General features: G+C 36.9%; 2 protein-coding genes across 6 annotated transcripts in view; one reads left to right on the plus strand and one right to left on the minus strand.

Annotated features, from left to right (window-relative positions):
• The window catches only part of LOC126721046 (WAT1-related protein At5g07050-like), a 30,134-nt gene extending 28,054 nt beyond the window's left edge, over positions 1-2,080 (minus strand). Inside the window, exons 1-3 of one of the 4 annotated variants that reach the window (XM_050424013.1) lie at positions 1,676-2,080; positions 836-953; positions 102-164 (exon numbers count right to left, since the gene is read on the minus strand). In XM_050424013.1, coding sequence (XP_050279970.1) covers positions 102-164; positions 836-953; positions 1,676-1,718 — 224 coding nt within the window. In that variant the 5' untranslated portion in view covers positions 1,719-2,080. Of the gene's footprint in view, positions 1-101; positions 165-835; positions 1,418-1,670 lie in introns of those variants that run through there. The other 3 variants (XM_050424014.1, XM_050424015.1, XM_050424012.1) reach the window with 3 other exon arrangements.
• A 14,142-nt stretch (positions 2,081-16,222) lies between these two features.
• On the plus strand, positions 16,223-25,552 carry LOC126721045 (RCC1 domain-containing protein RUG3, mitochondrial). 2 transcript variants are annotated; one of them, XM_050424010.1, is made up of 6 exons: positions 16,225-16,815; positions 17,910-18,049; positions 22,390-22,584; positions 23,973-24,101; positions 24,198-24,353; positions 25,016-25,552. In XM_050424010.1, exons 1-6 carry the CDS (start codon positions 16,298-16,300, stop codon positions 25,207-25,209), a joined length of 1,332 nt encoding a protein of 443 aa, XP_050279967.1. In that variant the 5' UTR covers positions 16,225-16,297; the 3' UTR covers positions 25,210-25,552. The 2 variants fall into 2 exon arrangements, with proteins under 2 accessions (XP_050279968.1, XP_050279967.1); XM_050424011.1 differs by lacking the exon at positions 22,390-22,584 and having other exon boundaries at positions 16,223-16,815.

Consider the following 25,552-nt stretch of genomic DNA (forward strand, 5'->3'; position numbering starts at 1 on the left):
ACTAAATAAATAAATTTAGCAACTAATCAAAACTTTTGTTATGCTCATTTGATAATATTATAAGGAAATGACTTTGTGTATTTGGCAAACGCTTTACTCACCCTAGTAGACCCAAGAAGAAGAGATTTCGCACGATTGGTAAGCTAATTTTGCAGTCATTTTTCCTGCAAGGAATATTCAATAGTTAATCATCTAGAGGATTTAATTTCTCTTATACTATGATTTCATTAAGAAAGGTGCCTTTTAACATGGGATGGTTTCTTGTCTCAGCCCCCAATTAGTAGATATTGTCCGCTTTGGCTATGCCTCATGGTTTTGCTCAATCCCACATCGGGGAGAGACGCCTCCCATGTGTAGTAGTGGTACACGTGTCTTGGGCTTAAGCTTATAAGGCACATGTGAGAGGCGTCTCTCTCTGATGTGGGATTGAGCAAAACCGTGAGGCATAGCCAAAGCGGACAATACCTACTAATTGGGGGTTGAGACAAGAAACCCTCCCACAGTACTTATATCAGGATTTTTTAAAATTATTTGATAAATTTCATATCATATTTAGACTATGTTTAAAAAGCAAATATGAAGAATACTCATCTAAAACATTGTGATGAGTACTCATATCATATTAAGTTTTTTTTTTTTTTTTTGATGATGCAATATTTATGTTCATGTCCATTTTCTCATCTAAAACATTGTTATGGAATTATAAAAAGAAATAACTTGTGAAATACAATTTTTCTTTGTTTTTATCTTTTCTCCCCTATCCTTGTTAGTCATAATCACATTATGAAGTGCAACAAGATAAAAGAAGACACTAAAAGATAAAAGGGTATACAACCTTTCAAAGAGAAATGCAGGAAGAGCAGTAGTTAAAGCTCCAATAGCTTGTCCATATGTAACAAGCACATAAAGACTCATGCCTTTGTTTAGATAGATCTTGGATATTATGTTGAATCCTGCAAGGCAAACATTAGCGAATATGCAATAGATATATGGTTTCAACTTTTCAGACAACTTCTCTTGCTCGATGTTTCCTATTCCCTCTCTCATACCCTCTCTTTGCTCTCCCATCTTGCTTGAATTTGCATCCTCCTAAGAACCATCTACATTTTTATAAAATTGGAGAGACTCAATGCAAATTATAATTTTTTTTTTTTTTTTTTAATTCCCACATGGACTCCACTTTCAACCAGTGAAATTTGAAAGTGCCTAGTGAATATGTCTTTTTTTGCTGAATGCCTTGCGAACATGTTTAGTGCGCGTACCTACGGTCTCACCTTGCGAACATGTTTAGTGTCCAATTGTTGGATAAAAGCACTAATCCTACCACTCAATTAAACCCTTAATATAATGGTTATTCCACAACGCATTATTTAGCTGACATTTTATGTCACGTCTTATCAGGGACGGACCACCCACCACCCACCTCACCCCCCCAAAAAAAAGCAAGCTAGTATATTAAATTTTCGTCCTAATAGCCCCCAAATTAAAATAAAATAAAATAATAAATAAAATTGGTATACGATTAATACAAATCAATCTGAAAGATCACCGAAAAACTCTCATACAAAAAAATAATAATAATAATAATAACCGCCAAACTAAAAACTACAAAATAAAAAATCAATATAAACTGAAAACCTAAATTACAATTCTCAAATTTTTACCCTAACCTTACTCTTTCTCCACTCAATCTCATCAAGCATAAACTCCTCCTCCATCACTGCTGCTACAGCACTGCTGCTATTCTTTTCCTCAGATCAGATCTGGACTGTTGCTACTGGCTGCTGCTGCTACTCCTCCGCTCCTCAGATCCTTGACCATAGTCACACACGGTAAATCTAAGAAATTTCTCTCCTCTCTCAAGTTCATATTTTTGTTTTTTTGTCTTTGCTATATTGCTTTGCGCCATTGCCTTAGCCGGTTAGCCCTCTTGCTCTGCGTTTTTTATGAACTGTGGTGAATGTGTTATGTGTTCACTGTTGTATTCCAGTATTTGTGAGCTGTGGCTTTCCATGGACTGGTCACTGGTGTGTTATGTCATGTGTGGACCACTGGACCGTAGACTAGTTTGTGTTTGTGGCTTTGTATTTACTACTGTGTAATTGTTTGTGGCTTTTTGTGATTGTGTGGAGCGGTTTTGGTGTAACTTTTTTTTTTTGGTTTTATCTATAAAGAAATAAAGTGGGACCATGACAGTAGGATGTCAATATTGAATTGTGATAGTGAATTTGTGAGAGTAGTCTTTGGTAGTCACTGTTCTGTCATTTGTGAGTATTGTTAACTGTGAAAACTAGTTTTTGGTAAGTCATAAGTGACTTTTTTGTGAGACCAATTGACCAAGTCTTTGGTCTGATTGTTTTGGTTTTATCAAAAATTTTGTCTTTGTCACTTTGTGTGATGTGGCTAATATTAGTAATATATATATATATATGAACTTGTGAATTTCGTCTTTGTCACTTTGTGTGATGTGGCTAATATTAGCAATATATATAAACTTGTGCTTGTCTGTTTGTGATTATTTTGGTTTTAGATATATATATATATATATATTTTTTTTTTTGGGTTAAGAAGTCCCTTTTTTTAGTTGATGTATAAAACTACGAAATATGGAAATAATGAAACTTTTTTTTTTAGTTGGTGTATAGAACTACGAAATATATAGTATTTTGTTGAATATGAAATAGGTGTTAGTTTTTATTTTCATAAAAAAAATAAAAATAAAATAAAATTTTTTTTTAAGCTTTGCCCCCCCCCCCCCAGGTTCAAATCCTAGTTCCGTCCTTGCGTCTTATGTAAAAGTGCTTAATGACACTATAGGTGTACATCATGATGATCTTAATTTATAATTTACAACAATGCTATAGATACAAAAAATTTCATATATATACTGTGGTAGTTCTAGAAATATTTCTTAAAGTGGTAATTAAGAAATTTAAATCATGCAATATCATATTAAAAAAATTGAATATATCAACATCACATAATTCAAATAATAATAATAAAAAAAGCAAATACATCAAATTTTACAATTTTTTTATACTATTAAAATGAAAAAGTAAAAAGGAATTGATGAAAAGTATAAAGAGAATTGAGAATGGTGATATGAGACTAATAAATTAAAGTAAGAGAGGGTCTAAAATATGAGAGAGAGAGAGAGAGAGAGAGAGAGAGAGAGAGAGAGAGAGAGAGAGAGAGAGAGAGAGAGAGAGAGAGAGAGAGAGAGAGAGAGAGAGAGAGAGAGAGAGAGAGAAGGCAATGAATAATATATGCTACAACTATGAGCCAAGCTGTTGAGAAAAGCAGAGGTACTACTGTAGAGAGGGAAAAATCCTGACCTATCACAAGCTAACACGTCATATTACCAAGTCCACAAAATTCAGCCAATTACAAAGCACCACGTATTGCTGCTAGGTTTTGCTATCACTATTCAGAAACCAACGGAAATTTGCCAAGTGTCATGCAAAAACCAATCACGCATCAGTGCACGTGTAAGTGATGACACAACCAGCCTCGCATGTGTAAGTGATGACTTAATCAATCCAGCACATGTAAGCGATAACACAAGCAGTCTAGCACATGTAAGCGATGACATAAGCGGACCAATCAGGCCGTGACATGTGTCACCAATCAGACTCGGCCACGTGTTGTTCACCCACCTCCAAACTCCTATAAATAGAAGCCTTCCTAAGACATTTAAGGGGACCAAGATTCAGAAGTGAAAAAGTTCTGCAAGAATCAAGCCTCAAAGCCTTCAAGAACTTCAACCCCAAAATCGGAGAACATTCGGAGCAGAATCATCCAAACCACCTGCCTAGATCCTAAAGTTTGCGGGAATCAAGCTCCAAGTGTCCGAAAACATCAACAAATCACAAATCAGTAAAGCTCTACGGATCCAAGCTTCTAAAGCCCCGAAGAACTTTCACCACAAACCTTCGAAGACGAAGAACACACGAAGAACACGAAGAATGTGAAGAACAAAGGATTTCTAACAAGCTCATAGCCAGGATTCATTGTAATTCCGTTTTAGCAATCTTCGATCCATCCCTCAACCAAATCGAAGGATATTTTGTGTTCAAGTCAAAACCACATTACCACAAATCCAATCAATAAGTCTTGCAAGGAGATTGAATCAGAGGATCACTCTTTTGTAATTTCAGAGAATTGTACCACACAATCATCAATACAAATTCGCATTTGTGAAACTATTTTACTTGTTTGATTTATTGTGAAACTATTTTACTTGTTTGATTTATTTCAAACTAGAAATCTAGTCGCTTACAACTACGACTCCAAAGCTAAGGTAAATAGAGTTGTCAGTGCTATCAAGGAGAACTCACGACCATAGTATCTTTCTTGGCATTTTTATCTAATGTTTAGTTCATTTGTTGTTGTTCATAATATTTGGTAGTCATGTGAACATCCTCACTTACAAGTAGAGCCACTAATATGTGTGTGTATATTTAAAATTTTATTAAAGTAGAAAATTATGATTAGTGTAATATCAATTTCACATTAGATCACCACTAACATTGTCAACTGCCAAATTTCAGGGGCCGTGGCATCACATCTTGTAATGACGTGTGCAATGTGTGACACATAGGGTAATGGGTGTAAATAAGTGAGTCTCTTTTATTTATCTTTGTATAAGTTTAAGTAATCTAAATTATGAATATGCACTTTTTTGGAATTTTTGAAAATACTTCTTTTATTTAAAAAAAATAAAAATTTGTTTTTGGATTTTTGGAAGAAACCCCATTTTTAGGATTCATTTTGAAAAATGAATATTGTGGGGCCCAACAGTCTATGGGCCCGGCTCGCTCGCTTATGGGGAGTCCACAGGTCACCAAACTAAAGGAGGCCAGGGCCCAAGCCCAAAAATAGTGAGCCCAATGTGGTTCAAAGGTACGTCCGAGGACCACTCAGTCCTCGGAAAGCCCAGAACCCCATTGACAAGAATGGGATACAGGCAGACTTGAAAGATCAGAAAATATCTCACGAAAATAGTCTTTAAATATCCTTTATTGACATGACATCGCCCCAGACAGAGCCAGATTTTTAGGGTTTATGGATCATCTCCCACAATTCAGGGATTAGACTGATGGGACAGATATCTGCCCTGGAAAGATCGACCCTACACGTGGACGAAGGACAACGAACGTAGGCTAGTATAAAAGAGAATGTTATGCGACCAAAGGGGGGACTCGGATGGAGCTCCTAAAAAAAGAACTTGATGAAAGAGAATGTCTGAAGAATACACGCCGGACATCACCTAAAAAACCCGCCGACGGGCACTCGAGGACAACACCACCGCTCCTCGGACAGTATCCGAGGAGCCAGATCCTCCTTAATACAAGGACGAAGGGCCTGAATATCCAGCCCAAAGCTTTATCTCATGTTGGTTCATCCAAAGTCCGGCTCAAAATGTCATCCTGTGATCCAACGCTGGCTTTTTAACCCCACTCTCTACAAATATTATTGTGAGGGACTTTCCGTGTGCGAGCCCAACATCGTCGCTGGGCCGTCACAGATTTTGTGTCCTTACAATTGGCGCCGTCTGTGGGGATCGCTTGCGCGTTGGCGTAGGAGGTGTTTGAGTCAACTCTCTAGCCAACTGAGGTTTGTGGAATCCCCTCTGTCTCCGGCGACATGCCGTCGTTGCTCCGACCCGAATTTCTGCTAGGGGCTACGCCCTGCAGTGTCAACAGCGTGGACAGCTCTAGGGGCTCCCGGCTTCAGGCCAAATCCCCCCTGCCATGGTCTAGGGGCTGATATCTTAAAAGTAATGGACAGAACCAAGGCCTTGCATGGTCCTCGGACCCAAGCCTATGGGGAAACCAAGTACAAAGAAGAAGACATCTTAAAAGTAATGGACAGAACCAAGGCCTTGCATGGTCCTCGGACCCAAGCCTATGGGGAAACCAAGTACAAAGAAGAAGACATCTTAAAAGTAATGGACAGAACCAAGGCCTTGCATGGTCCTCGGACCCAAGCCTATGGGGAAACCAAGTACAAAGATGAAGACATCTTAAAAGTAATGGACAGAACCAAAACCTTGCATGGTCCTCGGACCCAAGCCTATGGGGAAACCAAGTACAAAGAAGAAGACATCTTAAAAGTAATGGACAGAACCAAGGCCTTGCATGGTCCTCGGACCCAAGCTTATGGGGAAACCAAGTACAAAGAAGAAGACATCTTAAAAGTAATGGACAGAACCAAGGCCTTGCATGGTCCTCGGACCCAAGCCTATGGGGAAACCAAGTACAAAGATGAAGACATCTTAAAAGTAATGGACAGAACCAAGGCCTTGCATGGTCCTCGGACCCAAGCCTATGGGGAAACCAAGTACAAAGATGAAGACATCTTAAAAGTAATGGACAGAACCAAGGCCTTGCATGGTCCTCGGACCCAAGCCTATGGGGAAACCAAGTACAAAGAAGAAGACATCTTAAAAGTAATGGACAGAACCAAGGCCTTGCATGGTCCTCGGACCCAAGCCTATGGGGAAACCAAGAACAAAGATGAAGACATCTTAAAAGTAATGGACAGAACCAAGGCCTTGCATGGTCCTCGGACCCAAGCCTATGGGGAAACCAAGTACAAAGAAGAAGACATCTTAAAAGTAATGGACAGAACCAAGGCCTTGCATGGTCCTCGGACCCAAGCCTATGGGGAAACCAAGTACAAAGATGAAGACATCTTAAAAGTAATGGACAGAACCAAGGCCTTGCATGGTCCTCGGACCCAAGCCTATGGGGAAACCAAGTACAAAGATGAAGACATCTTAAAAGTAATGGACAGAACCAAGGCCTTGCATGGTCCTCGGACCCAAGCCTATGGGGAAACCAAGTACAATGAAGACATCACTGGAACCCCCCCTATATCCCAGTCGATTGCTCAGATGGATTGCTTAGAAATCATCAGCCTTGGACGATATTCACGCGCTTATCACAGAATATCCAACTGATATCTCGGTTAGTTTTCTTAAGTTTCATTTATTATGAATTATCGATGTAATGCCTGGTGTTGTCGATAAATTGGAGTTAGTTGAATTATGCTTCAAGCCATTCGGCTCTAAATATTCTTGAAGAAACGCACACAAAGGGCACACCCATTCAAGAAACAGTGTTGTCAAAGAAACAGTGCTCAAAACAAGTAAAGAAATTTCCATTCTTATTATGAAGAAGAGATAGTACAGTGTACAATGAAAAGCTGGAATCAGCCTACGTCGAAGCCTACTACATAAGCAAGAAAAAGAAAAATACAAGAAATCTGTAGAAAGCCGAGGAGGTATGTCGGAGGAGAGGTTGGCTACAGCTCCGAGACCTTATTCTTCCCTCGCATCTTTGCCTGCCCATAACTCAGGCAGCCAAAGAAACCCAACTTGAACCTGACACCGTTGAAGAAAAGGTGTAGGGAGTTGGAAGTGGTGGGGCTTTCTCTAAATATACGCCTACTGCAAAGCGGAGGTGCTGATGGGGAAAAACCCTTCTTCTGCCGCACCAAAACTCTGGCAAGGACAGAACCTGCTTCGGATTTTGACTGAAAGAAGGGAAGATTCCTTTCCCTCTCGGTGGAGATGGAGTACTCCTTTGAACTTGTGCTTCCTGTGCCCATACCTTACTGATATAAACCTCATGAAGACACAGCGCTTCTGCGGCGGAGGAAGTTCTTTCTTCCCAACCCTCGTATTCAACATGTTATGCCAAGAAAGGAGGACTCCGGATATGGAAGGCGTGATGTAAGAGAAAACCAAAAGGAGGGGTGTATATATATAAAGCAACCTTTTCTTCCTCCTATTTATTTGAAAAGACAAGATGATGGCAGTCAACTCATGCGGCGTCCCAAGGAGCACTACAGACAAAGTAGTCTTGGCTCAACTTCCAACGTCAACTGCAGCCCAGAGATTCAAAGAGCCTCGTAAAGGCGCGCCTCGATCCTTGGGGCGTCAGAGAAGTACTGCATGGCCAGAGGTTGCAGAAATATCTCTTAATCTGCGGGTCCATTGAATTCACGGCCCAGGCCCGCTTTGCGTGAAGGCCCAGGGACACCCTATTTAGCACCTCAAGAAATGCTCAAGTTAAAAGGGAAAACCAAGTACTGATGCAGACATTGGTCTTGGACAGAACCTAAGGCTTGCATGGTCCTCGGACTCAAGTTAAAAGGGAAAACCAAGTACTGATGCAGACGTTGGTCTTGGACAGAACCTAAGGCTTGCATGGTCCTCGGACTCAAGTTAAAAGGGAAAACCAAGTACTGACGCAGACATTGGTCTTGGACAGAACCTAAGGCTTGCATGGTCCTCGGACTCAAGTTAAAAGGGAAAACCAAGTACTGACGCAGACATTGGTCTTGGACAGAACCTAAGGCTTGCATGGTCCTCGGACTCAAGTTAAAAGGGAAAGTCAAGTACCGACAAAGACACAAGCCTCGGACTCAAGCCTAAGGGAAGAATCAAGTACATAAGATAAAATGTATAAGTCCTGAACAAAGCCCAGGTTTTGCAAAGTCCTCGGACTCAGGCTTCTTGGGAAATCAACTGTCCTAATGAAGGAATTTTTTCAGCTTAAATACGTGAAAGGGTTAAGTCTCACGTATCATGAAAGTGGCAGGACAACCTGATGATCGTCAACCTAAAGAGGCCATTCATCCGGTGGGTAACACGTCCTCGGATAGCTACTTCTTACATCTTATCGAAGCATTTCATACCCATCATGGCTCATTTTAAGATAAGTCTCATTCCTCACTGGTCGGATTGTTGTGTTGAATAATAATTTTGTTAAAGTCATCGTGGCATCATTTTATCAACGATTACTTTAGTCTTATATATTATTGATTGAAATGCTATACTATCATGCCGAGCAGCGCTTTCACATTCGTTAGAATATATAAACAATACATACGAAATAGAGTAACAATCACTTTTATTAATATGAAAAATTGTTACAACGTACAAGGAAGGGCTTAAACAAGCCTATACAAAAAATAAACTGCTAAAACAGTAACAACAACCGTAACATAACTAAGTAAACCACCAAGTGTCTTCTGAATTCGCCTTCAAAGTCTCTCTGAAATCTCTGCCTCAGAACTGCTCATATCAGGAGAAGAACCTTATACAAAAATAATGAAGGACAAGGAAGAAGAATTGGAACACATGGAAGCACTTCAGCAAGCTCTTGTTGCTGAAAAAAGCAAGGGAAAAAGAAGATGGAGGACATGAGCGGGAAGGAGGAGAAGAAGAGGGAAGCAATGAAAAGAAAGTAAAAGGAGCAAAAGAGGGAGAAGGGGAGCCATATTAGGTATGCTCAGGAGAGAGCGGATGGAGATGACAAGGGAGGCTTTCGACTCAGTCACACCAGAAATGGGGTATGACGAGTCCCTGCTTCGGATTTTGGCTAAAAGAATGGGGAGGCAAATCTTAAGCCTCCGCCACCCTTGCCCCGACCGAGCCATCTCAAGTTTTATCAGGACATGGTATTTCTGGGAAAAGAAGGGTTTGTTCATGGTGGATTATTATGAGATAAGTATTATTGAATAGGGAGTAACCGGATGGAGGAAATGGACTCTGGGAAGAACGTGAGGGATTCGGATATGAAAGGGTCACCCTCTGTCTTCTCTCTTTATATAGGGGACGAAGAAGAGGGTATGAGACACATTCAAATCCTCAAGGAAATCCAGAGTATGACGCGCCGTTTCGTTCTCCCACACCATCAGTAACCGTAGCATCTGGAAGGTCTCGTAAATGGTAAGAGATTAAAGGCACGTTGCAGATAACCACGCGGCATAACGGCCACGTACGTAAATCCAGGAAAAACGGCTCGTAGACCGGCGCATCCCTCGTGGAGGTGAAGAGTCATCAACGTTGATCAAGGGCCGAATTAAATGAGCCGCAGTCAAGGCTCGGTATTACCAAAACCCACCTTTCCAACCCAGACATTGGACAGCAGGGTTTTGAGGGGCTATTATGGGGCCCAACAGTCTATGGGCCCGGCTCGCTCGCTTATGGGGAGTCCACAGGTCACCAAACTAAAGGAGGCCAGGGCCCAAGCCCAAAAATAGTGAGCCCAATGTGGTTCAAAGGTACGTCCGAGGACCGCTCAGTCCTCGGAAAGCCCAGAACCCCATTGACAAGAATGGGATACAGGCAGACTTGAAAGATCAGAAAATATCTCACGAAAATAGTCTTTAAATATCCTTCATTGACATGACATCGCCCCAGACAGAGCCAGATTTTTAGGCTTTATGGATCATCTCCCACAATTCAGGGATTAGACTGATGGGACAGATATCTGCCCTGGAAAGATCGACCCTACACGTGGACGAAGGACAACAAACGTAGGCTAGTATAAAAGAGAATGTTATGCGACCAAAGGGGGGACTCGGATGGAGCTCCTAAAAAAAGAACTTGATGAAAGAGAATGTCTGAAGAATACACGCCGGACATCACCTAAAAAACCCGCCGACGGGCACTCGGGGACAACACCACCGCTCCTCGGACAGTATCCGAGGAGCCAGATCCTCCTTAATACAAGGACGAAGGGCCTGAATATCCAGCCCAAAGCTTTATCTCATGTTGGTTCATCCAAAGTCCGGCTCAAAATGTCATCCTGTGATCCAACGCTGGCTTTTTAACCCCACTCTCTACAAATATTATTGTGAGGGACTTTCCGTGTGCGAGCCCAACATCGTCGCTGGGCCGTCACAGATTTTGTGTCCTTACAAATATTATATAGATATTCTAGAAAATATATTTTCCATAAATGTGATATCATGAGATTTTGGAAAGCCATTTTTGAAGAATACAAATTCTCATGAGCTTTTTGGAAAAGTAAATTTTCAATGAAAAATTAAAATTCTATATAGTATTCAAGAAAAAAAAAATTTTAAAGGGCTTTGTAAAAAATTTTCTAAAATGGAAAAATTCCATGTGTTTAAGAAAAGAATTCTCAAGAGTATATACCAAATTCATTCGGGAAATCATTTTGAAAGAAAATCCAACGATTGTTTGGAAAATAATATTTTGAAGAAAATCCTATGATTCTTTGGTCCCTACCATCATCTCATTAATGAAAAACAATACTTTTAAGTAGCAGTTTAGTATATTAGCCATGTAGGCATTTTCCATAAGTTAGATAAAGATAGGGACTAAAATGACAAGAAGTTTAAAAATATAAGGACCAAAATGAAACTTGTGAAAACTTGATAACCAAATTAAAAATAGAACCAAAAATGTTTTTATTGCCTTTTTTCTTTTAATTTCAAAAAAAAATGATAAAAACTTGAACTACACTGTTTTTAGGGCTTAACAACATGATTTGGACCAACGTGGAGAAAAGGGTTAGGTTGGACACTAATAATAAACCTGGCATAATTGGACCTGACTCAATAATCCTTCTAAACTCTATATTTTGGTGTAAAAAAATGGTTTAGTTGTGACTTAACCCATTTTTACGAGTCAACCAGACCCAACCTGGTTGACCTATAACTCAACCCATTATTTAAAACTTTTATTTTTAATAAAAATTAAATTAAGACCTGGTCAATTCACTTGTTTGTTTTGGGTTTTATAGTGCATAACTCAAACTCAATTGAAAATTATAATGTTAGTGCCAAGCCATTATTTTTATTAAAAAAAATTATTTAATGTTTTTAAAAAAATGCCGTTCAAATATATACATTTGAACGTCATTCAAATTAAATTTTATTTATTTATTTAATGTCATTTGAATACAATGGCCTCAAGAAAGCAATTGAAACTTTTATTTGGTTGTTTGCATGAGATTTGAAAGATGAATAATTGAGGCTTTATTCTTACTTGAATAATGCAAGAAGTAAAAATTTTTGGATATTGAATGACAAAGTGTATGAGAAACATTCACAAGTGTGAAAATGGTGAAATCGAAGTATCTTAATGAAATTGACATAAATTATGTGTTGGGAAATTTAGACCTCGGTTGACAGAATTAACAAGTTTTAAAACTAAGTTGTTAATTAGATCTATTATGAATAGCTTTTGGTTAAACAAACAAACATCAATATCATGCACAACGGAATATTAAATAAGACAAGATATGATGACTTAGGAAAACCAATAAAACAAATTAGTTTCAAAGTAAAAAATTTAGGGGCAAACGTTCCAAAAAGTAATTCACTATAGTAAATGGAAGTTTAAGATCTATTACAAAATCTTTATCCCTAGACTCTACAATTCCAGTAGATGAACTTATAGTAGAAACTTTCTATGACTTCAAAACCTTTGAACTCTCCAATATATGAACGCTCCACTCACAATCACAATTGGAACCTCCAATTGAATTCAAGAACCTCTTGAAGGTTTTCTCCACAGAAGTAAGTTTGTAGTGGTTGCTATGATTGCAGCTTTTTCACCAATAGATCTTCAGATTTACTTTGAAACTCTTAGGTATAGTGAAATAGAGAAAACTTAGTTACAAAAACCCTAGCCATATAAAAAGAGTGTTTCTCTCTCTAAAAAGCCTTCTAATAGATGGCTCATAATATCCTTTAAATAACTGTTCAAACGGATCTCAATTCGGATTTCAAACAAATAAGTTATGAAGTTTTTTGTGTTGCTGATTTTTGCTGATCCACAATGCTTGATGTGTCGAGAAGGTCTCAAGAAGGTAGAAGGTTTCTTGATAGATTGAGAGGTATCAAGGAGGTATTGAGACAAGTATTGAGAGGTATCGAGGTACATGCTGAAAATGTGTTGAAAATGTGCTTTTTAGAGCTTTTTTTTAGCAAACTTTGAGTCTTTAACTTGATCTTCAATTACAACTTTAGGACACATTAAAACTCAATAAAAGACACATAATTTGGCATGGTTTGACAATACCAAAACACATGACCTTAATATTATGGATACCTAGATCTATTTTTTTAACAACTATAGCCAAAAAAAAAAAAAGTTTTCTAAAATAAAAGATGATGTTCCTTGGAGGGTGTTGCTTAATAATGATATAATATTCATAAAAGAGACCATCTATAAATAAGTAAATAATCAAACTTTGATGTATATTTCTAAAATGAAACTGAGTGCTAATCACCATGCATTTGAAATTAAACACATTTATTAGATTATTTTTCAAGATATTAGATTATGAAATAAAATTTCAAGATTTGTGAATTTCTAATATTGCTTTAATCTTTGTCAGATTAGTTGCCAAAAAGGAATTTGTAATTCTTTTCTTTGTTTTGGGATGTTACTATTTTGTTGAAGTGAAACTTGTGTGTTTGTTTTAGTTAAATTTTCAAATGGTAGACTAGAGACTCCTTTGTGTTTATGCAGTTTTTTTTTTTTTTTGTTAGCTAAACTAGAATTTGTATTTTATATAAATGGATTTTAAATGAATTCTCTGGGGAAAGCAAGGGTGATATATATAAAGCTAAAGTTAAAAGAAAATTCATTTAGATTTCAAATTAGAATTCAATTCTGAGCTAATTTTATGCCAAATGTCTACTTAAGAAATACTAAAAGTCCAATATTAATTAACTATAAATTACATAAAAAGAAAAAACCAATCATATATCTACTCAAAAAAATCACCTCATAGATTTAAGTCAAAGCTCAAAGAAAATTTAATTAGATTCCAAATTAGATTTCAACTATAGGTTAATTTTGTACTATGCGTCTACTTAAGCTTTTCAATTTTTGTGCCAAGTGAGTTAATGAGTGTGAAATATTAAGAGTCCTATATTAATTAACTATTATAAAAAAAAAAAAAATTTAAACATACATCTACTCAACAAAAATCGCCATACGTTCTATCTTATAAAAAATTAGAATGATAATGATTATAAGTAGTATTAAACCTAGGCATGAATTTTAACATGCATCTAATTTTGTTTATTTTTTCTAATAATTCAACTAATTAAGTATTATTTTTGTGTGGGCCAAGATGAGCTAGAGGAATATTAGGCCTGGATTGGAGCCAAAGATGGCCCATAGGAACACTCATAGAGGGGGTCTAGGCCCAAAACCAAGTAATCTAAGGAGAGTAAGAATCCAAGGAAGGGGAAAAGTTCTAGGGCTCAAGTAGAAGCTTGGAGATTGTTAGGTTGTGGTTAGGACAATGTCTGGTAAAAGGAATCGTAATTGGCCCAAATGAGATTTGGAAGAAGCTTCCTTGTGAAGCCACTGCCTCGTCTGCACTAAATGCATTGTATCAGCCAGACATGCCGCATTAATAGCTGAATGATCCTTCTAAATAGTGCTCCAACAACCTATTACCTCCTTAACTCAACCTCAAAAGAAAGGGAAGGGGGTGATGTGATAAGTATCTTACCAGAATGATCATCCACTATACAAGGGGACATCTAGGATGGTAGCACTGGAACTACAAATAGGGAAAGATCCCACTTATTGTGGGATCGATAATTATCAAGCTTGAGAGAGAGAGAGAGAGAGAGAGAGAGAGAGAGAGAGAGAGAGAGAGAGAGAGAGAGAGAGAGAGAGAGAGAGAGAGAGAGAGAGAGAGAGAGAGAGAGAGAGAGATCATTGTGAACACTTGAGAATTTATTTTGTTTTCATATCACTATAATCGTACTCCTCGACCATCCCGAGGGGAGTTAATAAACATCAAGATATTGTTTACTTAATGTCTGTCTCAATTCCAAAGTTTTTTTTTTTTTTTTTTTTTTTTTTTTTTTTTTTTTTTTTTTCCCTCATTTGAGTTTCTTTTCATTTCTTAGCTATTAGCTCCAAGGACCACCTTTACAAATTAATTGCTACAGATAAAGGCCCAGCCTAAAGGCGGTTGCTCAATTTTTAACCCATACAATTTTTATGATAAAAAATGTGTTTATTTTTTAAATACACCCATGCATATGAATGAGTTACAAGCTAGTCTATATATAATTAAAGTCAAAGTTGAGAGAACATCCAATTAGATTCTAAATTAGATTCCAATTGTTATCTAGTTTTTCACCATGTGTTCTATCTATAAGTTGTTGTTGTTGTTGTTGTTGTTTTTTTTTTTTTTTTTTTTTTTTTTTTTTTTTTTTTTTAAATTTAATTTTTATACTAGGTAAGTTAATATTGTGCAAAAGATGAATAAGCCATAAAAAATCCAATAAAAAAAAGAAGAAGAGTAAACCCATGTGTATATTCGAAAAAAACTAAAAGAGAGAGAGAGAGAGAGAGAGAGAGAGAGAGAGAGAGAGAGACTCATCTATAACTTAAAAAATGTGTAACTCTTACACCAAGTATAATTTGAACACATAAATGTGTGTATCTATGAATGTTTTTAATTGTAACGTGTATATGGATGGGTTATACACTAATATATATATATATATATATATATATAAGGTTAAAACTCAGAGAAAATTCAATTAGATTTCAATTCTAGCCTAATTTTGTGCCATGTGTCCACTTGAGTTTTTCAATTTTTGTACCAAGTGAGTTAATAAGTGTAAAATATTAAGAGTCCAATATTAATTAACTAGTGAGGATTTATTTTTGCTCTTTTTTATTTATTTTGAATTTAATGTAATTTTTCAATTTGTATTTATCTACTGTTAGTGAGGTTACAAAGGAAGGGATTTTTAAGAAACTAAAATTTAGGATTTGAAATGGAGTAAACTACTGTGTTTAGTGTGTGTTAGTTTTTAGGGAAAAAAAAAAAATGTATTAAACGTACATGAGATATATTTAAATAGAAAGTGTGCTAATTTTTTGGAAAAAAGTTTCTCTGGCAGTTTTTTTTTTTTTGGGTTGAATTACAATTTTAACCCTATTTTTATTTTTATTTTTTAAGAATAAATATTATTAATTAGATAAGGGGTATTTTTGACTTTTTCAAAATCATAACTAAATTTTTGAATCCTCTTAATATATAGAGAAGAGATAAAAAAAATCAATCATATATTTACTCAACAAAAATCACTGCACGTTTTATTTTATTAAAAATTAGAATAAAATTGGTTTAGGCAAAATCAACAACAATTTTAAATGAATAAGTAGGACGGAATTTTCATCCCTTGTATTTCTTTAAAACTTCCAATAAAGGTAATTAATTTCTTCAATTTTTTTTAAATTTATTTTCTATTCATTTCCTTTGCTTAAATGATTTACTTATTCAATTCTATTCTTTTATAATTTACTCATTCATTCCTAATTTTTGTTTCTCAAAAAAAAAAAAACTCATTCCACTGTGAACTCCTAATCGAGATGCTAATTAAGCTCAACTGCTTATAACAACTTGGAATAGTGTAAAACCCTGAAAAGAGAAGTGAAGTCAGTGAGAGGTTTCACTAACTTGCATTTGCATTTGCTAGAATAATGTCCCTCGTACTTCGTCACTGTCACAGCAGAAGTAGAACCTTCATCCTCACTCGCCACCTCTCCTCTAAACCCTCTTCCACCAAAGTCCCTCTGTTATACAAACCAGAACAAGACGACCAAACCGACACCGTAACCCTTCAGCTCCTCTCGTGGGGCAAAGGCGCCTCCGGCCAACTCGGCGGCGGCATCGAAGAAATACGCCTGTACCCAACTCCAGTCGCCAATCTCATCGTCTCTCAATCCTCATTCGCTCTCTCTCCAACACCGGGCCGCCGTGTCTCCTCCACAAATCCATTAGGGGAAGTGGGTCTTTCTTGTGGGCTGTTCCACTCGTCATTGCTCGTTAATGGCAAGCTCTGGATTTGGGGAAAAGGGGACGGTGGCCGCCTCGGGTTTGGCCACGAGAATCCGCTTTTTGTGCCCACTTTGAACCCCCATTTGGATTCTGTTCGGTCTGTTGCTCTTGGTGGGGTTCATTCTGTTGCTCTCACCTCCCTTGGAGAGGTCTTCACTTGGTGTGTACAGATAAAAAAAAATACCCTTTTGCTTAGAATTACTGTTGGGCATTTCTGTTCTGATTTTATTGGTGGGGTTTGCGTTAGATGTTGATTTGACTATACTGTTTATATGAGTGTAATGTGGTAGTGATTGACACATTGGCCGGTGTATAAGGCTTTGCAATTTCATGTTTAGGTAATGTTATTGCAGACTATTTGAGAACCATATGAAAACTTAAAATGGCTTTAATACACTGTTGGTCTCTAAAATTTAGCACGATTCTAGTGCCAAAACTGACATGTTGTTGCTTTAACTTTGTTAGGGACTAAAAGTGATCACTTTAAACTTCAGGGGTTAAATCACTCATGTGCTAAAGTAGTTTAGGGATCAACAGTGTATTTTGGTCAATTCGTAAACTTTGCCTATGTTATTGTGAGTAATGTGTTTGATTTTAGGAAATTAGATTTGAAACTGCCCTGATATTTGATGAGTCTACCTTACTGATTCAATCCTTGCATAATACAGAAAGGCTGCATCATGGAAATGTGTAGAATTGTATTGCACTTGTGGTTGTGTAGGCATTGTGAAAGATGGTTGGCTAATACAAGGGCTTATTGTGAATCTTTAGTATCAAATTGGAGAAACTTTGAAAGAAATTTGTTAACGAAGAGATTATGCAGAGAAATCAATGAACCAAGTTACTGAAGAATTGGAATTGATTTCAATGTATTAGACTGACTGAAGTGCATTGCTATATATGCAAGAAGATCTGGAACAAAATTCTAACAGCTAACTGAACCCAACAGCTATAACAGCTTTATAACAGAAATGTAACTAACCAGCAACAGATATCCAACTACTGACAACCATTAACAAGCTCCACGACTAACATTAGGGTCAGTGACCTTTAAATGTTCTATTTTATTCCTGTTGTTGTTTGTGTTCATCATAGGTTTGACAACACTGCAACTGATTGACATGATAATATTGTACTTGTAGTCATTACTGTAATTTGAATACTCTTTGACTATGTTGGGATTGCTTTCTTGGCTTAAACTTGCTATTGGTCTACGTAACTTGATGATTTTACATTTAAACATGAAGTTTGCAGGGGTTATGGCGGCTTTGGTGCACTTGGACATTCTGTTTATCATAGGGAACTGTTTCCTAGATTGGTGGAAGGCTCTTGGAGTGGGAAAATACATCATATTGCAACCAGTGGGACACATACTGCTGCTATCACGGAATCAGGTCAGCTGAAACAATTCTTTGGTTGTCTATTATTAATTAGTGATTTGTATGTTTTTATTAAAATAGTTTATTATCTGAGGTTCTGGTTTGATAATTAAGGGAATTAATAATTTGGGAGTTTATGGCTGAGAACATAGCCATATAACTTTAAACTGAGTCCATTTAAATATAGTTGGATATGTATGAATTACAGCTTTAAGTCAATTGAATTTGGTTGCCTTCTAGAATCGATGTTGAATCAATGTATGTGTTGCTCACCTTCTCATCACTTCTACCGTTGGAAGAGTCTGTGAAAGTCTAAAGTTCCAAGTTTCCAACAAAAGTCAGCTTTTTTGTATGGACAACAGCTTTGGGGAAAATTCTTACTAGTGATAATTTTTGGAACCAGAGAATGGTTGTCCTAGATTGGTTCTGCGTGTGCAAGAGGGATTAGGTAACTATTGATCATTGATCATCTACTTCTCCATTGCACGGTGGGTAGAGAGCTTTGGTACGTAGTTTTTTCATTGCTTTGGGTGTATTGGGTTATGCCTAAAGGTGTTGTGGAGCTTTTAGCTAGTTATTTTTATAAGGAAAGTTCAGCTGGTGTTTTAACAATGAGATTTGGATTATTTTATGGCTCCCCATTGCCTCATGTGGGGTCTTTGGCGGGAGAGGAATGCTTGGACTTTAGAGGGTTGACTGAAGCTTTTGTTCCTTAAGACTCTGTTTGAGTGGATTAATGCTTCAGGGATGTTTTCTTTTACTGCTTTGCTTGATTTGATTGATTGATGTACTTTTAGCATTTAATTTTGGTGTTCTGTTGTACACTTCCTGTGTACATGATTGGTGCCCTTCTAGCTTTCTTATGAAATTTTACTTGTAAAAAGAAATTGTATATATTGCCTAGCATTGATTTATTGTTAGGTGGATCACAAACTTTGTGTGCAAAGTCATTCCCACTCACATGATAACAAACACAGACAGTTAAATTGATGTACCATTCATTAATTATACTCTTTTTTGACATGGATGGATTAGTGGTTCCCCCAGGATATTTTCCTATCTAGGGAATATTTCAGATTTTTCCATTTTGGGACACTGTATTTGAATTTATGAGATGTAATTCTGTTGAGTATCTTATGGGATGTATTTTTCTTGATGTATTCTTGTAAGCCCTATAAAAACAAAGTCTCCAGGTAGTGTTTTAGGCAGAGTATTTTGGAATGATAATTTTCTTATAAGAGTTTTTCTTGTTTGCTTAGTATGATTACAAGCTGATGGAGGACCATGGCAGCAACCATTGAAGACATATAAAAGGTGTCCTAAGACTTTTAATTAGTTTTAACTGTTAGGGGTATTTTAGTAATTTTATGTTTTCTGGATGGGCTGTGTTATTAGTCCATTGGGTTTTATTTTAGTTTTATTTAAGTTTAGTTATTTAATTTGGGTTTAGTATTAAAGCCCAAGGAGTCCAAGTCTAAGTCATATTAGGGTTTTAAGAAATCTTAGTTCTACTAGGATTAGTTTTAGTCTTCTATTCAAAGAGTTGTAGTATTTTCTATTGAGGTGGAGTTTAATAATATTTTCATATTTTTAGAGTTATAAGCTTGTTACGGCTTGCGTGATGCAGACTACTCCTAGGTGTGAAGCCAGGGAATCCTAGGAGTGATTCTTAGGAATTTATATTTATTTACTGTTCATGGTTACCATTCACAGCAGTGTTTACAGCAACCAAAATCTTGATTTTCACCTTTGTTTTCATTCCTAAAACCCTATTAAACCTTGCTATCAGAGCCAGGTTTTATTTTGGTAGCCATTGTTGCTACACCAGAATTTTTAGCTTCTAGATCTTTTCCTTCAGTAACTTTTGGCTTTGATACTTTATATTTATCCATCTTGCCTAAGGTCATAGGTTTCAAAACAACCTCCTTCTCACCAACCATTAGAGCATAGGTGTTTTCTTTCCCATTATGTTGGACATTTTGATCAAAGAGCCAAGGTCAACCAAGAAGGATATGTGTAACTTGCATAGGAATTATATCACACATGATAGAATCACTATAAATACCACAAGAAAAAGAAGTGCCAAGGTCAACCAAGAAGGATATGTGTAACTTGCATAGGAATTATATCACGCATGATAGAATCACTATAAATACCACAAGAAAAAGAAACAAGGCATCTATAAGTTACTAGAATAGAGGTGTTATCTATCCAAGCCACTTTGTATGGTTGAGGATGAGGTTCAACCGGAAGCTTAAGGTGTTCAACCGTGGAAGATGACACAACATTCGTGCAACTTCCCCCATCAATAATAAGCTTCTTTGCTTGGTTTCCACAATGAATCAACATCTAAAAAATTGAAGTTCTCCCCCAATCCTCTTCCTCTACTTTAGGGGCTGCTAAAATACGTCTCACTACAGAAACAAGAGAAGTAACCTCCTCATCCTTCTCCAAGTCATCCGTAGCAAAAGCTCCACAATCAAATGCATCCTCCTGATGATCTTTTTCTTGCTCATAATCACCTACGCTCTATCATGTAAACATGTTGCAAATCCTTGCTCTAATACCAAACTGACATAGGACAAGGGAAACACGGTTTAATAGGGTTTTAGGAATGAAAACAAAGGTGAAAATTAAGATTTGGGTTACTGTGAACAGTGCTTCTACATCACACTAACTGTAACAAGCTTATAGCTCTAAAAATCTGAAAATATTATTAATCTCCACTTCAATAGAAAATACTACAACTCTTTAAATAGAAGACTAAAACTAATCCTATTAGAACTAGGATTTCTTAAAACCCTAATAAGACTTGGACTTGGACTCCTTGGGCTTTAATACTAAACCCAAATTAAATAACTAAACTTAAATAAAACCCAATGGACTAATAACACAGCCCACTCCAAAATATTAAGAAATTACAAAATTGTCCTTGATACATAAAATCAAATAAAATATAATAAATCCTTCTCACTGCCTCCTGCATCATTCTCCCTTGGTTGGAGAAAACTCGACCTCGAGTTTTGAAGTGTTGAAGTAAAAAGAATCTTGGATTCTTGAAGTACGTCATTTTCTTTTGTTTCTTCATTTGTGGCACCAATGATGATAATGATACACCCACCAATTCTATTGACCCATTAAACTTTTCAGGAATGACAAAATCAATATCTTGAAAAGTTGGTGTAGGCAATAGAAAACTGCTTTGGCAGGCAACATGAAGTTGGCAATAAGATGCTTCGAGCGCATAGTCTTCACTTCTGCCTTGTAATTTTGATACCCTGCCTTTTCAATTTCAACTACTTCATCAACAGTTTCCATCTCTTTCGAGTCTTGTTGCATTACTTCAAGCTTCCCTGGATCACTTGCATCTATCTTCAACTCAGCATCTCCTATGTTGCTCATTAGACAACTTGTACCTTTGACAAAGTCAGTAGAGTACTCATGCATAAGACATAAGGGCTTTGATAAATCTTTCAAAGAAAAATCTGTGCAATCTTTGGAAAAATCTGCTGGAATTTGAGGCACTCTTAACCCATAGGATTTTCTTTGATGTTTCCTTTCATATTTATTTTGCAAACATATTTTGCAGGAACTTGGTATCTGGTCCTATTTTCCAACAAAACCACTAGAATTGCCGCTCTCCACAGTTGTCAGTCCCTCACCAATCCATCCCACCACAATCAGGAAAGAAAACAAAAATCCAGACCACTAGATGACTTTGCTCAAAGTGAAGTACTTACCCTATGAAATCACAAGAAAACCATATCACATCCTGATGCCACACAAAATATTTGCCACCACCAAAGCTACTGCTGCCTCCAAACAAAGAGAGGAGTCCATCACCACCCCCTTGAAGCTCACTCCTCTTTGGGTCTGAATCTTAGCAAAAAACAACTTCCAAAATCAACCAGCAACCCCCCAACCCACACACACACACACACACACACACACACACACACATACACACTGAAAAAACTCCTCAGAAAGCCCGCACCCTGAATGCATCAAATAAGCCACCATGGAACCCTTTGTCAATGGCCCATCATCAGTAAGGTTAACCTGACCTAAGATCAGATCACCCATACCCGAAACCCTCAGAAAACTTTCCTTTTTGATGTTTTCCTAGAAGCCCAATAAAAAAAATGCTCCATGAACTGTTTTGGAATGATAATTTTCTTATGAGATTTTTTCTCTTTTGAATGGTGGTGAAGGCTAGGGTTATCTTTGTTTTTCCCTTTCTTTTTTTGAAAACATGCTCTGCATCAATTAGTTTTGAATTAGAAGAGGTTTTGGTAGATTTTATTGTTATATATATATACTTGTAACATATCCATTTAATGTTCTTTTGGATTTAGGGGAACTCTATACTTGGGGTAGAGATGAAGGGGATGGTAGATTGGGCCTTGGTCCTAACCGGGGCCCAAATGAAGGAGGTGGACTCAGTATTCCTTCCAAAGTAAAAGAGTTACCTATACCTGTGACTGCCGTTTTCTGTGGGGGTTTTTTCACAATGGCGCTGACCGAGCAGGGGCAACTCTGGAATTGGGGAGGTGAGAATATAAGTTCTTTTTCTGTGTATTTTTACTCTCTCTATGACAATTCTTCTAGGTTTATGTGTGTGTGTGTTCTTTTGGGTTCTAAAAGAAGTAGTGAAATAAATGATCGAAAAGTAGTGATCTCAACGTAACAAAGCCTTAATTCCTACAGCGGTTTTTTTTTTTTTTTTTTTCTTCTTCTTCTTCTTTTGATAGGTAGATAGTGGGGAAGGGGAAGTTGGGGATTGAATCACAGATATGGGGCACCACAAAGAATTGAAATCATGTCTATAGCTGTGTTTGTTTAACATATTTCATTCTGTCACCATGTAGTTCTACTCAGTGCTTCCATAACAACCACAAATGTTAAAGGGAAAAGTGGATCCCTTGATGTAACCTCCAACTACTAGAGAAAAAAACCTGTGGGTGTGCTACACTAGCATGAAATATTTGACTATAAAGATACAAAAATATATCCATTGTTTCCATATTTCCCCGAAACCACATAATCAAGCAGCCCAATTAACATTGTCATAAGCCTTTTCCACACCAAGTTTACATAAGATCCCCAACCTACAAGACCACAAACGACTATCCTGTTACTTATTGGCTATAAGGATAAATCAAGTATTTGTCTCCCCTGAATGAAGGGGTTCTACGTATTAGACACAATCTCGCCCAGTACACCTTTTAACCTGTTTGCTAGCGCATTTGCCAAAATCTTATAGACACTGCCCACAAGACTAATTGCTCAAATATCTTTCACTTCAAGTGCTCCCACTTTTTTAGGAATTAATGCCACAGAAAAAGAAAGTAGGATTTAAGATTTTTTTAAACATACATTTTTCATGGAATTAATAACATCAGCAAGTTTGAAAGAAAGCAATTGTGAACCCATCTTGACCTGGGGCATTGTCTCCATTTATACTCCTAAGAAGACTAGTAAACTGAAAGCATGATAAGGTAATAAACTAAAACGATAACTTGGACTGACAGAAAATAAACCTAAGATACTTAGAATCTAGTAAATAATTCTAGACTCAAGTAAATCACCAAAATACCTCTAATTCACTGGAATTGTCAAAATTACAGTTCTTCTGTTGAATACAGAACTGAAAATTACCGATTAAATAAAAATTAAACAAAAAACTGTTTTGACCCTAGACTAATTATAACTTGACCTTTAGAACCTTACCTTTTTTGGTTTAATTGGATTCCACATGTTGATCTGATAAAATAAATCTTGGATGGATGACTTTGCAAAGTAACAAAATTAATTTTCCATGGCTGCTTCATATGAGAGAGAACGAGAGAGAGTATGAAAAAGATTTCCTGAAATTATATATTCACTTTCATGAATAAAAATTATTCAAATAAGTAGCATCTTTTGGTTGTTCTCACAGCAAACTCCAACTATGAGCTTGGAAGAGGTGATAAGGTTGGTGGTTGGAAACCCAAACCAATTCCTAGCCTTGAAGATGTTTGTGTCATTCAGGTAGCCAGTGGTGGATATCACTCCCTTGCATTAACTGGTAAAGTGATTACTTAATCTCGTGATTGTTGCAGAAAGTGTTTATCTTTTTATATGTTACTTGCTATTAATAGTGATTTATGTTGCATAATTTCAGATGATGGTAAAGTACTTTCTTGGGGCTATGGTAGACATGGTCAGTTGGGTCATTCTTCTATCCTAAATCAAAAAATACCTGTAGTGATAGAGGCTTTATCTGATGAGCATGTTGTCTATATTGCTTGTGGAGGTTCATCTTCAGCAGCTGTAACTGGTAAGGCGAGGCTTGACTTCTTTGGTAGCATCTTCTCTTTCTTTCGATGAGTGTAAAATTTATTAAAAGGTGCCACAAGGTGCACAACCCCAAGTACATAGGGAATATATAAAAACAACACATCAAAAAATAAGGAAAAAAGAAAAAGGAGAAATAAGAATAAGCTCAGGCCCGAAAGTTGGGTAAAAAAAGTTAAGTCAAATCACTAAAATTCACTAATATGTAGAAGAATCCAAGTAAAAGTAGGATGTATCACAATAAATGAAACCGGGAATTTGGGAAAACACATTTTGTCTCTCCTATGGAGGTCTCCTTACCATCAAATTTCGTCTTTTATTCTCCACTTAAAATTTTGACATCAAACAGACATAACAGAACTGTCTGAAAACTGAATCTTTGGACATGTAATATGCTTGATGTGCAATGCAAAAAAAAGTAGTAGAATAAGAAGTTTTTTTTGGAGCTGACACCCACGCAGAAAGAACCGAACCCAATTGTTAAGTTTGGAGCAGTCCACAGTACCTTGGGCATGAAATTGTAGTTTCTCATTGCACATTGTTTTGACTTTGGATTGAACTATTTTATATTTGTTATTTTTGTTGTATTATTTTAATTTATGTACCATATTGGAATAAGAGTGGTGTCATTGTTTATTTGAACAGATAAAGGGAAGTTGTACATGTGGGGGAATGCCAAAGATTCTCAGTTAGGAGTTCCTGGGCTTCCAGAGGTACAACCATCTCCTGTCGAAGTTAAGTTTTTAACAGAGGATGATGGCTTGGGACCCCCCAATGTGCTATCTGTTGCTGTAGGTGCATCACATGCCATGTGTTTGGTTATGAGGTCAGCTTCGTAACAACAATAGTCTCTTGGCTGGGAGGTTCTCTCAAAATATGAAGTTTCAATAAATATGGAAAGAACCTTTTGCAACAGAGCGCAAGCAAGGGTGGAAATGTATTTGTAGATTTCTAATGTTGAGATAATTCAGAATGCTTTACAAATGAGAGAAATACCGTGACGAGTTGAGGTGGATATTGGTTTCGTAATGCAAGAGGTTGCATCTCCTACTAATTGTATGTTGAGCTGCATCACAGGATATGGAAACTCATCTGTCTCAGAATTATGCTGCACTGCAACTGACACACAAAGAGATGCAAACATTAGAAATCTAATGTTATTGCCAAATATTTTCTGTGGCA

The sequence above is a fragment of the Quercus robur genome, chromosome 4, assembly GCF_932294415.1.
Source record: "Quercus robur chromosome 4, dhQueRobu3.1, whole genome shotgun sequence".
Taxonomy (NCBI): domain Eukaryota; kingdom Viridiplantae; phylum Streptophyta; class Magnoliopsida; order Fagales; family Fagaceae; genus Quercus; species Quercus robur.